A 13,748-nucleotide genomic window follows, 5' to 3' on the forward strand; every position below is an offset into this window, starting at 1 on the left:
GGTATTTGAGGCTGCCTAGCTGGTGCCGGTATTGCAGTAATACCAGCAATACAAATGTCAGTCTCAGTATAAACAGAAATTATTCTGCAATACCAGCGCCGGCCAGTAGGAGTGTGTGTGGAGAGAGGCAGGGATAAGAAGTTACAGCATCTCCCTCCCTGCCTCTCTCTACTCACTGATCCGCGGGGGATCCAGACAGCAGCTCCGAGCCTGCAGAGACAGCCAACAGCTCAGGTAAGTGTTGGATGGGGGGGAAGGCTGCAGGGAAATATGGGGACACAGACACTAGGCGACACTGGGAGACACTAGGATATACTGAGACACTAGGGGACACTGTGAGACATGGGGACACTGAGACACGAGGGGGCACTGAGACACTATGGGACACTGGGAGACATAGGGACACTTGGGAACACTGAGACACTAGGGGGCACTGGGAGACCTGGGAACACAGACACTAGGGGAAACTGTGAGAGATGGGGATAGTTAGAGACTTGGGGACACTGGGAGACATAGGGACACTTGGTGACACTGAGACACTAGGGGGAACTTGGAGGCCTCGGGACACTGAAACACAAGGGGAAACTGTGGGACATGGGGACGGTGAGAGACTTGGGGACACTGAGACATTGGGAAACTGGGAGACATGGGGACACTGGGGAACATGGGGACCCTGAGACACTAGGGACACAGTGGCCCCTAGTCTCGCAGTATCCACATGTCTCCCAGTGTCCCTGGTGTCTCTCAGTGTCCCTAGTATCTGTGTCCCTAGTCTCTCAGTGTCCCCTAGTCTCTCAGTGTCCACATGTATCTCAGTGTCCCCATGTCTCACAGTGTCCCCATGTCTCTAAGTGTCCCATAGTGTCCTAGTGACATGGGGACACTGGGAAGCATGGGAACACCGACTCTAAGGGACACTGGGCGGCATGGGGACACTGAGACACTAGGGAACACTGAGAGACATGGGGACACAGGGAGACATGGGGACACTGGGTGACTTTGAGACCTGGGAAGCATGGGGCACTCCTAGGGATCGACCGATATTGATTTTTAAGAGCCGATACCGATAATCTGTGAAATTTCAGACCAATAGTCGATAACATACCGATATTCTGTACATAACTCGTTTTGAAAGAATAAACAATTTCTACATAAATCTACTGTTAACTGAACATGTTTATTTAATTTTGTATTTTTTTTTATTAAGTGGTAAATGCACAAAATATACATGCCAGTCAGATTCAAGAATGCTTAGTGTACTTCTCCCTTCCCTGTCCCTTAGTGTTCCTCTCCCCTCACCTCCCCTCCCTGTCCCTTGGTGTTCCTTTCCCCTCCATTCTCTGTCCCTTAGTGTTCCTCTCCCTTCCCAAGCCCTTAGTGTTCTTCTCCCTTCCCTGTCCCTTAGTGTTCCTCTCCCCTCGCCTCCCCTCCCTGTCCCTTAGTGTTCCTCTCCCTTCCCTTCCCTGTCCCTTAGTGTTCTTCTCCCCTCCCTGTCCCTTAGTGTACCTCTCCCCTGACCTCACCTCCCCTTCCCTCCCTATCCCTTAGTGTACCTCTCCCCTCCCTTCCCTGTCCCTTAGTGTTCCTCTCCTCTCCCATCCCTGTCCCTTAGTATACCTCTCCCCTCCCTGTCCATTAGTGTTCCTCTCTCCTCCCCTTCCTTCCTTGTCCCTTAGAGGTCCTCTCCCAAAAACTTTATCTGCAGAACGGCAATGTTTTCACTTATAGGGTTAACACCAAAGGGACTTGACACTAGGGATCGAATGATATTGATTTTTGAGAGCCGATACCGATAGTCTGTGAAATTTCATGCCGATAGTCGATAACATACCGATATTCTGTAAATAACCTGTTTTGAAAGAAGAAACAATTTCTACACAAATCTACTGTTAACTGAACATGTTTATTTAATTTTGTAAATTTTTTTTGTGCTAATTTTTTTTAAGTGGTAAGTGCACAAAATATACATGCCAATCAGATTTTTTTTATGTTTTCAATAATATTTAGTGTACCTCTCCCTTCCCTGTCCCTTAGTGTTAGTCTCCCCTCACCTCCCCTCCCTGTCCCTTGGTGTTCCTCTTCCCTCACCTCCACTCCCTGTCCCTTGGTCTTCCTCTCCCCTCCATTCTCTGTCCCTTAGTGTTCCTCTCCCCTCCCTTCCCTGTCCCTTGGTCTTCCTCTCCCTTCACCTCCCCTCCCTGTCCCTTGGTGTTCCTCTCCCCTCCATTCTCTGTCCCTTAGTGTACCTCTCCCCTCCCTTCCCTGTCCCTTAGTGTTCCTCTCCCCTCACTTTCCCTCCCTGTCCCTTAGTGCACCTCCCCTGACCTCACCTCCCCTTCCCTACCTGTCCTTTAGTGTACCTCCCCCTCCCTTCCCTGTCCTTTAGTGTACCTCTCCCCTCCCTTCCCTGTCCCTTAGTGTACCTCTCCCCTCCCTTCCCTGTCCCTTAGTGTTCCTCTCCCTTCCCATCCCTGTCCCTTAGTATACCTCTCCCCTGACCTCATCTCCCCTTCCCTGCCTGTCCCTTAGTGTACCTCTCCCCTCCCTTCCCTGTGCCTTAGTGTACCTCTCCCCTGACCTCACCTCCCCTTCCCTACATGTCCCTTAGTGTACCTCTCCCCTCCCATCCCTGTCCCTTAGTATACCTCTCCCCTCCCTGTCCATTAGTGTTCCTTTCTCCTCCCCTTCCTTCCCTGGCCCTTAGTGGTCCTCTCCCATCCCTACTACCCCCCCCCCCCTTAGTGTTTCTCTTCCTTCCTGTACTTTAGTGTGTCCCCCACCCTTTTGTGCTCCTCTCCGCTCCCTTGTGTGCCTCATTATCTCTCTTGTAGTGTGGAGGAGCGGACCGCGGTACAGGATCTTCAGTTTCCTGTACCTGGCCAGAGGAAGTGCTTGCTATCAGTCCGGCTGGGTACAGGAAACTGAAGCTCCTGTACCATGGTCCACTCTGCTCGGCTCAACCACGCTAGACTAAGTGACTGGAAGGGGGAGCGCTGTGCACTTCCTTCCTGCTGGTCACTCGATTGTTGCACCCACATAGTCAGTGTGCCCTAAGGGGGCCGGCACTGTGCGTGCTGGGCCACCGCCCATATCGGCAATATCGGTATTAATAGTGGCCGATACCGATATTTGCCAAAATCCGGAATATTGATCAATAATATTGGCCAAACCGATACTCGGTCTATCCCCACTTGGCACCAAGATCATGTCATTTAATCAAGGTGGTCTGGGTGCCTATAGTGTCCCTTTAAGTACTGTGATGTATTCTGAGCAATCGAAAATAATTCACCTTTAAATAGGATGTTCTGAAAATATTCTCCATCACAGGACATGGCAGAAGGTGGTTAAGCATAAAGAGATCAAATAGAGACAGACAAACTCCGATGAGTATTCCCGATCGGGTCCAGAATGATAAATCTTTGGACTTAAACCATCAGGCCGTAATGGATTACAAATAGCGTCATTTGAGCCTTTTATTGTGTCATGAAGGGATCAAAGCCATTATGGTGGGAATGGTAAACCAACACACTGATTAAAGGCTGATTCATCTGAAGGTTTGGTTTCTTTTTTCTCTATGAGATACTTCTAAGCAGTTGGATCACAGTGCCCTGGATTTACCTTTATTGAAGCTAAGAAACTCTTAATCTTATATTCAGCTGTTTCACATTTATTCGGATACGCTAGCTTGGACTGGAGGTTACTAGGAGTGCCACAATCACGTGCTTTATCTTTACACGAAGTGTGGGAGAGCTTAAACATCTGGAATAAAGACAAACACTCCCACATCCATTTCAGATCAGTGATCAATAACTTCAAGCACGTTAGTTGCTTATGACTGCATTGCCTATTATCCTCCATTTGGAAAAAGTTACTAACCATAACTGTGAAAGTGAATGGGTTATGCAGCCTAGTATCTCCCCGTCATGATCGGTGCAGTGTTGTCTGTCCCCTTCTACTTCCTATTTATAGTGGATACATTGTTGAAATCTGTGTTAAATAAAACATTTGCTGTCACATGGGATTGCTGCAATTTTATATTTATCCCTGTTATTAGCACGCAGTTTGCCAGTGGATTTATGGATGGCTGGCATTTAATTCTCCGCCAGTCCTAAGGGGATTTTCTAATATTTTTTTAATAGCCATTCTTGACTATAAAGACATTTAAAGTGCTTTATAGTTCAGATAATGGGAAGTTTGTCTCTGATCAATTAGCCTAAAATAAAGAGGGAGTTTTCACTTAGAAGTAAGCTTTAATTATACAAAATCCACCTTGCAAGGCGATGTTTAATAATTAAAAGTGTCAAACAATGCCAAAACTTAGTTTTATAACTTCTGCTTCCCGTGAAGAAGGATGCTAGTGTTCAGGGTTATAGGAGGCTGGCCAGTGATACAAAATGCATCACTGGTAACACCCAAGAGGAGTGGGTTAGCGCACGGAGAGCGGACAGTGCAGAAATCGCTGTTTCAGTGCTCTATGCCGGGTCCCTAGTGCCCTGAATATTAGCGAGAGCATGTCTAATGATGCTCTCATGCTACAATTTGTAGGGACAGTTACATGGTCTCCCAAAAGCAGGACCAGGAAGCAAAGTCAGGACTGCGGGAGAGGACGCTACAATTGGGACTGTCACGCCAAAATCAGGATTATTGGGAGTCCTGCATTTGCAGTTTCTTTATTTTAGTTTTATTTACTTATATATTTATTTGTTTAGTTGATTACTAAGTTTGTGCAGAACTAGAGTAGAACAACTTACCTCTCTTACCTGATTGGTACTCTGTACTTATCAGGATTTTTTTGCTCTAGATAATTTGACCACATTAAACTCTATCACTGTATAGTTGAAAGGTCACGACCAATACCAACAACTTAAAATGGGCAACTGCTCTGCTTTAAGAAAAATTCAGGTTACAACAGCTGATGTGTTCAGTGTGTGACAAAGGTTGCTACACTGGAGAAACTAGCCTTAACTCCTTAAGCACACATGACGTGTGTGACATGTCATGATTCCCTTTTATTCCAGAAGTTTGGTCCTTAAGGGGTTAAAGGGACTCTCCGCTGCCATGAAAACAAACATGTTTTCCTGGCACTGCAGGAAACTCCTTCAGCTACTTACCTGAATCCAGCACCAAAGTCCCGCCCACGCTCCTCCCCGGCCTATGTCAGCCGGCGGGGGAAGCCTAATGCGCATCCACGGCATTGTCCGCGCACGCGCATTAGACCTCCCTATAGGAAAACATTATTCCATGCTTTCCTATGGGGAAGATCTGAAGCTGGAGGTCCGCAAGGACATCTAGCATCAGATAACGGACCAAAAGTCTGTTATGAATCCGGAAGCGCCCCCCAGTGGCTGTCTGATAGACAGCCACAGAGGGCAGACTTAGAGTTGCAATGTAAAAATGTAAACATGTAATGTCTTAGATTGCAGCTCTAAGTGCAATAGGGGCCGCAGCACCCAGACCACTTCAATTAGCTGACAGTGTCTTAAATTAGAGGGGCAAAGGTTTAAAAATAATATCACGAAGTGTTACTTTACAGAGAGGGTAGTGGAGGCATGGAATAGCCTTCCTGCTAAGGTGGTAGAGGTTAACATAATAAAGGAGTTTAAGCATGCGTGGGATAGGCATAAGTATTTAGAAAATTGGTCAGACTAGATGGGTCGAATGCTTCTTATCAGCCGTTACATTCTATGTTTCTATGATCTGGGTGCCTGGAGTGTCCCTTTAACCCCTTAAGGACACATGACATGTCTGGCATGTCATGATTCCATTTTATTCCAGAAGTTTGGTCCTTAAGGGGTTAAGATGCATCTCAGAATGAAACAACACAGACACTCAATCAAGAACCACAAGGAAAACAAATATTGTACACCTGTTGTTCATCACTTCACCCAGACTGATCACTCCATCTAAAACTTCAAGATTAAAGTTCTTAAAGGGAATTTTAAAGACTCTCATGAACAAAAGACATTTGAGATGAAAATGATCGCACATTTCAACACCATAAATGAAGGACTTAATGCAGATTCTGGCTTTCTGACAAACTACCAAAACTTTATATATGCATACATCTGAACGTCTTATATACCGGTAGTTCTTTTTCAATACTCCCACTTCACCTTTCTTCGATCAGTTTATATATATATACATATAGAATGTAAGCTCGATTGAGCAGGGTCCTCTTCAACCTCTTGTTCCTGTAAGTTTATTTGTAATTGTCCTATTTATAGTTAAATCCCCTCTCATAATATTGTAAAGCGCTACGGAATCTGTTGGCGCTATATAAATGGCAATAATAAATAAATAATAAATATGCAGCTGTATATCTGTATGCCCTGCTCTGCTGTTTTTTTCTTTTTAACTAGCTTATTGTCTCCCCTCTGTATATATAGGTGAATATAGGTCAAACAAGAAGGATAGGGGATATACATATATATATATATAGCTCCCCTATCCTTGTTTCACCTGCCCCGTGCTACGTTTAGAACACAAGATTGTGGTCTTCAGTATAACTTATCTTTCACCTGTTCCATACACCCTGTGTATTACAAGTCACAATCAGTTTCCTATACAAATTCGCAGAGTTATTTACTAACTTAAAAACGTATCTTTTCAACTCTTTTTTGTTTTAACTGTTGCTAGATCCACCGTGCTTTCCTGGATACATACTATTTCATTGTCCCGATGGGTGGGTCATCAAAGGTTCTGCATCGCCGTATGTCTAAATTGCAGAACCCAATTCACTTCCTAATCAGTAACTGATTGATGGATTAAATTAATTAATGAAGAAATGCGTTCCATTTGCTATGAACAAATAAAATCCCATTTAACCCAGACCCGAACAATTCGATCTAGTCCGGATTTACCTGCGGAGTTTTATTCAATAAATAAGTTTCTGCAGGTAAATCCTAGACCAGGCATAGGCAACCTTCGGCACTCCAGATGTTTTGGACTTCACCTCCCATGATGCTTTGCCAGCACTATGGATGTAAGAGCATTATGGGGGATGTAGTCCACAACTTCTGGAGTGACGAAGGTTGCCTATCCCTGTCCTAGACCGTTCGATTTGTCGGGGGCTCAGATGACAATTAATTTGATTTGTTCGTATCAACTGAAACACATTTGTAGCAAAGTGAAAGGTCTGGCATCGTGTCTTAGAGCAGTGGTTGTAACGTGTATTTTTTCAGCTAACCCCTTTATTAATAGCTCTGTTTGTATCGTTAGTTGATATTATCATAGTAAACAGCAGCAGAGACTTGGAGTAAATTGTAGATGAGTTTGCTTTTGCCGGAATATATACAGATATCTCTCCTAAATTAGGTTTAATGCTGTCTGAGTCCTGACGCCAGTCACACAAATACGCCATGCTTCCCTTTACCACATAAACAAATTAAGGAGATATGTCCGGGTAGGTTTATCACCTTTTTAGGCATTAAGGTTGAAACGTTGCATTTCTTTAAGTATTGCAAAAATTCATAATAATGAAAATAACTCTGCTGTATGTTACTTTGTTTGCAACATTGTTTCCTGGGATTTGATTTTCCTCCAGTAACATGTGCAGGAACCAGTGCAGACACGCAAAGTTTGGCAAGTCTGAAATAGGGTGGGCCTGTCTATGATGTAATTAGTTTTTCCTGGTCATAAAGGGGCGTGTTATTGACACACCTGTGCACAAGGATGACAGGCTGCCTGGACGAGCAGTCACCTAGGGGTCTCCACACACTAAGCCATGCTGAATTTTTTTGCGTTTGGGCTTAAAGGGATACTGCAAACACATAAAGCTCTTGAGCTTGTTGAAATACATTATGTGTGAAGAGTGTGTTTTTTTTCCATTTCACAAAAAGGGCAGGTTTCAATAGAAATTGGTACTTTTATAAATGAACCTTGTTACACCACCCTTGTCTGTGAATCAGACAGCCGATCCTGTTACTTTCTAATTCGTTTACCACAGTGGCGCTAAATTCAAGAGGCAGAAATTGCCCAGAGCACCTGCCCTGGAAGACCTCTCATTGAGCTGCATTGTGAAGTCTGTGATTGGACACCAACCGGATGTCTGGGCGGGGTTACAAGGGGAGGGCTTGCAAAGGCTGCAGACAGGAGCTCTACAATTTTTGCAAACAGTTATTCGAGATAACTCCAATGAACAAAAAATGCATAATTAAATGTATGTATATTTTCATTGTTGTATATCTCCAAAATAGTGATTTATTTCTTTTTAAATATTACATATCTGCATTCAATAGTGCTCCTCTGTAGGTACAGGCCTACTGACACTGGGTGACAGTCAGTGCTGGTCTCGAAGGACTGTTAGCGAAAATAGCGTTTAATATGAGATGTGTGACTTGACATGTCAGCCAGTGCCCTTCATGATAGTGCTTGAAAGGCTACTTACAGGGGTATGCACCTTCAAGTGGCAAGCAAATCATACAGTCCCTATGTAAAAAAAATAAAAAAATGATTGTCTTAAATGAATCACTAGAAACCTAGGAGATAATTCACTTATCTGGAAGCTGTGCAAAATTGACAAGCGGATTGCAATTTGTAGGCCAAGTACCAGACCTACAGAATGAGTTGAGACATTTTCCAATTTGGCCCTTGTTTCCCTAACATTTTCCATTTTCTAATCAAATCTCTAAGACTCCCAGTTTTGTAAAAAAAACAAAAAAAAAACCAACAACATAAGAATGTGATAGCAGATAAGAATTGCTTGGTCCAACAATTAATTCTGCACATTTTTCCTATTTTTGGAAAACTTTATATCTTATTTGGCCTTTGACCTTTCCTTAATGCGTAATTATTTAATCAATGCAATGCACATTTAAATTGTGTCTAGAGTGAAAATGTTCTACTTGTTTTTTTTTTCCAGTTGAGCACGACAAAGAATTCTATCATCAGCGTCGCCATCATCGAGAGTTTCGGTTTGATCTTGCCAAAATCCCAGAGGGGGAAACTGTAACTGCAGCCGAATTTCGGATATATAAGGATTATATCCGAGAGAGGTTTGAAAATGAAACATTCAAGATCAGTGTTTATCAGGTCCTACAGGAACACCCAGGGAGGTGAGTGGTCTCATTGAACACACAGTATTTCAGAAAACACTGGGTTATGTATAATAATCAGACATTTCGGAGAAACGTTCTAAAAGTGAAACAATGACCAGGAACATTCTATGGTGATTGCTCTACCTTCAAAGAGCTACTCAAGCATTTTCTCCAATATTATAATTGTTTGACTTTAGACAAACATACGGTATCCCAAAGCAATATACATGTGTATGATTAATTAAATTAACTACTGGAACATTCAGATCACATACAGAAGTTGCCAATGTTTAGTGTATGTATGTCAGTAATAAGCCAGTACAGGATAGGAGTGTGGCTGGACTGTGGGAAGACTGGTGAATCACAGTGGTAATGCTTATGGTTGTAAAAGAGGCTTGATGTAAAAACTGCGCAGTTGTGCAGGATAGTGGCCCAGCATCACTCTGACACAGTTCTCTTTTAATATTCCATCTTGAGAATTTTCTCTTCTTCTTATTTGTAGAAAATTATTTTTATGTCTCTACCATTTCCAAGCCACTGATAAATTGAAAATTCTTAAAAACATATATTCACATGACATCCTATTTTGTGCTCTGTAGATTGATGCCAATGTGGATGTTTTTTTTTTTAATTATAGCTCATCTTAAAATCTTTCCTTTCTTTGACATATAAAAATCAAGATGCACGTGTGAATCTTATCTTTGTAAAAGCTGCATCAAAATTCGACAAAATGCAAAATAGACAGAATGTTTTGCAACTGTTTCTCCAGAGTTCTTTTAGCATTAGTCTAACCCTTTGAGTGCCCGACGTGGCTCTGTCTCTCAAATGGTTAACGAAGCTAGCTCTTAGCGCACAAAAAGTTCCGACATTATCTAAAGCTATTGTTACATTAGTGTAATTTTAACTACATATGTTGAAAGTTCAGGTGAGGACAAGGCCTGTCTCTACAGAGAACTGTCATTATATATAATACATTGTCAGTCTGTGACACGGAAAATGTTTGTTGAGAAAGTCCATTTAAGGTTTTGGAGCAATTTGCCAGTCTGTAATCTTCCCAAATATATGGTATCCCAAACTGGACATTGTATTTAAATTATCACCATGGAAACTCCCTAAATTCTACTTTATTGTGCAAGATCCCTACCCGCCCTCTGCATTTAGGCAATGGTAATCTTATATCCTCACACTACTTCTCAAAGGCACTCAATCAAATATATTGAAAGTGTCAAGATGCTTAGAATTTCATACAGTCTCCATCGACCATACTTTACGAGTCCCATAGTTGCCTGAATCTGCAAGAATTTCAATAAATAACTTGACATGCACTTATTTTCGGTGACTTGCAGCCACAGTTATGGACCCACCTTCCTGTTTTAAGAGCTGATTTTATATATATGTCTCTGAGGCAGCATAAAGGTTGAAACATACAAGATATTTTTCCCTGATTTTTTTTTTCTTACTTGATGTCCTCCGTGAAGTCTATAAATACGATATATTACCCAGCAGAACACAAACAATGGTTAAAATGTTAAATGGAAAACAGGCGTTCCGAAGCAGAGGGATTTATTCACTCAAAACTAAGGTTATCACTAAAGTGTAAATTGCCGGAAGTCAGGAATTTGAATCTAATTTTCACATTTTACACCAGAATAGATGAACTCAAAACTATTTATCTGTATTTTGGTCTAAAATATAAAATTCACTTGAAATTCCTGGCAACTCATACTATAGTGAAAGTCATGTCACAAGCTGACATATGACATGTTAAATTTAGACCAAATTTTTTTATTTTTTTTATTTTGCCAAGGCAGCAAATTGTTCTTAAATTTGTCAAGTTGACTATCAGCCAGAGCTGTGAAGACATGTAGCCAAAATATTAGACTCTTAATTTATGGTATGGTTACGAATTCACAGCACTGTAATTATTTATAACATGAGAAGTCAGAGGTAACATAAATTGTGTCAGAGTCAAAGGTTTGTGTACAAACTCCACAGCCCTCCTGTCACATCCCCACAGCACATAACTTGGTGAATATACCACATCGTGTTTTATTAATGCAGAACACACTGAAAGACTTTAACCCCTTAAGGACACATGACATATGTGACATGTCATGATTCCCTTTTGTTCCAGAAGTTTGGTCCTTAAGGGGTTAAACATTTAAATATGAATAAAGCAGCAAATAAGCGAAAATCTATGTTTGCTTTTAGTTGCGAAGGGGGTAAACAATCTCATTTTGGATATATTCTTCAGCAACATTGTGATGTTGCAAATCATAATTACAAAGAGCACACAGATGATGTATACTAACAAAAACTTACATTTTTTTTACAATTAGTTCCTAGACTTGGACATTTATCAGATTTACCATGACGAATTGCACACATATTTCACAACATCGTAAATCCTAGGTGCGAGGCTATTCTGACGCATTTTGGGTGACTTCATGACATACTGAGAACAATTTGTGTAACTCAAAAATTCTTTTAAGTCATTCCCAAATTATCTTGTTTACACAGACAGATTTCAAAACACGTTTATTATAGCTTAAAGACACATTACTGGGAACTTTATTGCTTTGAAGCTGTGCTCTACCCCTAAAAACATCACAACTTTGGAGCTTCTAGCAAAGCTGGACATTTCAACAGAGAAAAAAAGAAATAAAGACAGGGATTAGAGACTGTTCTTTCTTAACGGAACACTTGGGAAGTACGCAATAAAAAAAAAAGTATTAAGTATATTAGAGATGAGATTGCAATTTTTAAAATGTACTTTTGTATCTGTACGTATTTCCCCAGAGACTCGGACCTGTTCCAGCTTGACACCAGAACGATTTGGGCAGCCGAGGAGGGATGGCTGGTGTTCGACATCACGGTGACCAGCAATCACTGGGTGGTGAATCCTCAGCATAACCTGGGACTTCAACTGTCTGTAGAAAGCTCAGACGGTAAGTTATGTGACGTTGGAGTAGTGGCGGGTGTATTATAGGAACTCTCCAAACACCTAAAACACTTTAGCTTGCTGATGGGCTTTACGTGTGAAGAGTGTGTCCTCATTTTTTTTTGTTTTTACAATTTTGTTTTACAAAAAGTGCAGATTTCAATAGTTATTGACACTTTTATAAACTAATCTTGGTTACATCCTCCTGTCTGTCAATCAGACAATCGGTTCTGTTACTTGGTTGGATAGCTTAGTGGAGCTAAACGCAAGAGCCAGCAATTACTCAGAGCACCTGCCTTGCAAAGACTTCTCATTGAGCTGCATCTGGAAGTCTGTGATGTCTGTGATCATTACCCCTTTTTTATGGTGGTGTGTGGTCATAGTAAATGAACACAGGGACGCCTTAAATTTGTACCTAGCACTTTGAGGTTTATTCACAAACCAACATATGTTGCTTCACTATTTGAGCCTGAATTTCGCAGTTTGGTTTTAAATTCAATACTATTTGTTTGCATAGAGTATAAACCCCCATATATAATTCCTATGTTATGTTAGTTACTATGATTACTGACTGCAAGGTACAAACATATAACTGGCTAGTTTAATTCTCAAGTTATCATTGACAAGTAGCTGAAACATAATAGTTTGATCCTGAATCAATACCTATACTAAGTAGCAGATTTAAAATGAGGGATAATCCTCTAGGTAGAATGTATGGTGTATGGTAACTGATTAGTAAATATGTATCCTTGGCATTATTGATATTGACTTTATTGAATATATATAGCTCTGTGCCCACAGGGACAGGATGTGTGTTAACGCTATGCATCTCTAACAATTAAATACAAGGGAAGGAGTTAAGCTTTCTTATTTAAAACATACACCAAATATACATTTATTTTGTATACAGGTAGCGTGTAGTATAACACTGCCCTAAAGCAGATTAAATAGTAATAGGTAACTGGTTTGTTGAAAAGAAAAGTGGGGCAGTTGGGAGCCCTGTGTTATGACCAGGTGGTTAAGTCACCACAACTGACAGCAGGTTTATTCTTTAAATCTGAATGATAGGTAATTATAATCACAATAGCAAAATCTATCCAAAAGTTACTAATCTGAAAATGTTTCTGCATCTCAGCCAAGGGTACAGCTTGTTTTTTTTAGCCTCAATTTTGTCATTTCTGTTCTAATCCATTACAATTCCAAAATTAAAAAAAAAAAAAAAAAGTAAAAAAACACCTGTTACTCTTTAGTGATAGATCAACTTCTGGGTAATTTTTATGAATTTCACATCCCATCAAACTTTTAGTGATCAATCGTTTGAGAAGCAGACTAACTGACAGTTCTTTTACACTTTGAAGAAATTACAACACTAGTATGAACTGACCTCAAGACTATCACATAATTAGTTTACTTACAATAGATTTGCCATTTGAGCCATGAAATAAGTAGTGTTCTATTCATACAACAGCCGTGACATTTGAGCTATGAAGAATTGGCAACATATTCTTAATCCGATACTTGTGTTATGGAGAAATTACAACATTCTTGGTTATTTCAACAAGCATATCACTAGATTAACCTTGCTCTGTCGCCAAGACACTCAGCTTCTTTACATTACTAAACAGGAAAAAAACTGTGGCTTTTAAAGTGCGCAAAATATTTTCAATTACATCAGTTTTTTTTAAAGATATTTTTATAAAAAAAATCCCAATCACACCTTTCTTGCAATGAATGATTTTAGATGATTAAAAACAACAGCCCTCTTGCAAATA

At 40.9% G+C, this 13,748-nt stretch overlaps 1 protein-coding gene across 1 annotated transcript in view; it reads left to right on the forward strand.

The window, feature by feature from the left end:
• The window catches only part of BMP7 (bone morphogenetic protein 7), a 90,875-nt gene that overhangs the window by 60,476 nt on the left and 16,651 nt on the right, over positions 1 to 13,748 (forward strand). Inside the window, exons 2-3 of the mRNA XM_063459547.1 lie at positions 8,861 to 9,053; positions 11,835 to 11,983. Of these exons, the coding sequence (XP_063315617.1) occupies positions 8,861 to 9,053; positions 11,835 to 11,983 (342 nt within the window). The remainder of the gene's footprint in view (positions 1 to 8,860; positions 9,054 to 11,834; positions 11,984 to 13,748) is intronic.

Source organism: Pelobates fuscus, chromosome 6 (genome assembly GCF_036172605.1).
Source record: "Pelobates fuscus isolate aPelFus1 chromosome 6, aPelFus1.pri, whole genome shotgun sequence".
Classification (NCBI taxonomy): domain Eukaryota; kingdom Metazoa; phylum Chordata; class Amphibia; order Anura; family Pelobatidae; genus Pelobates; species Pelobates fuscus.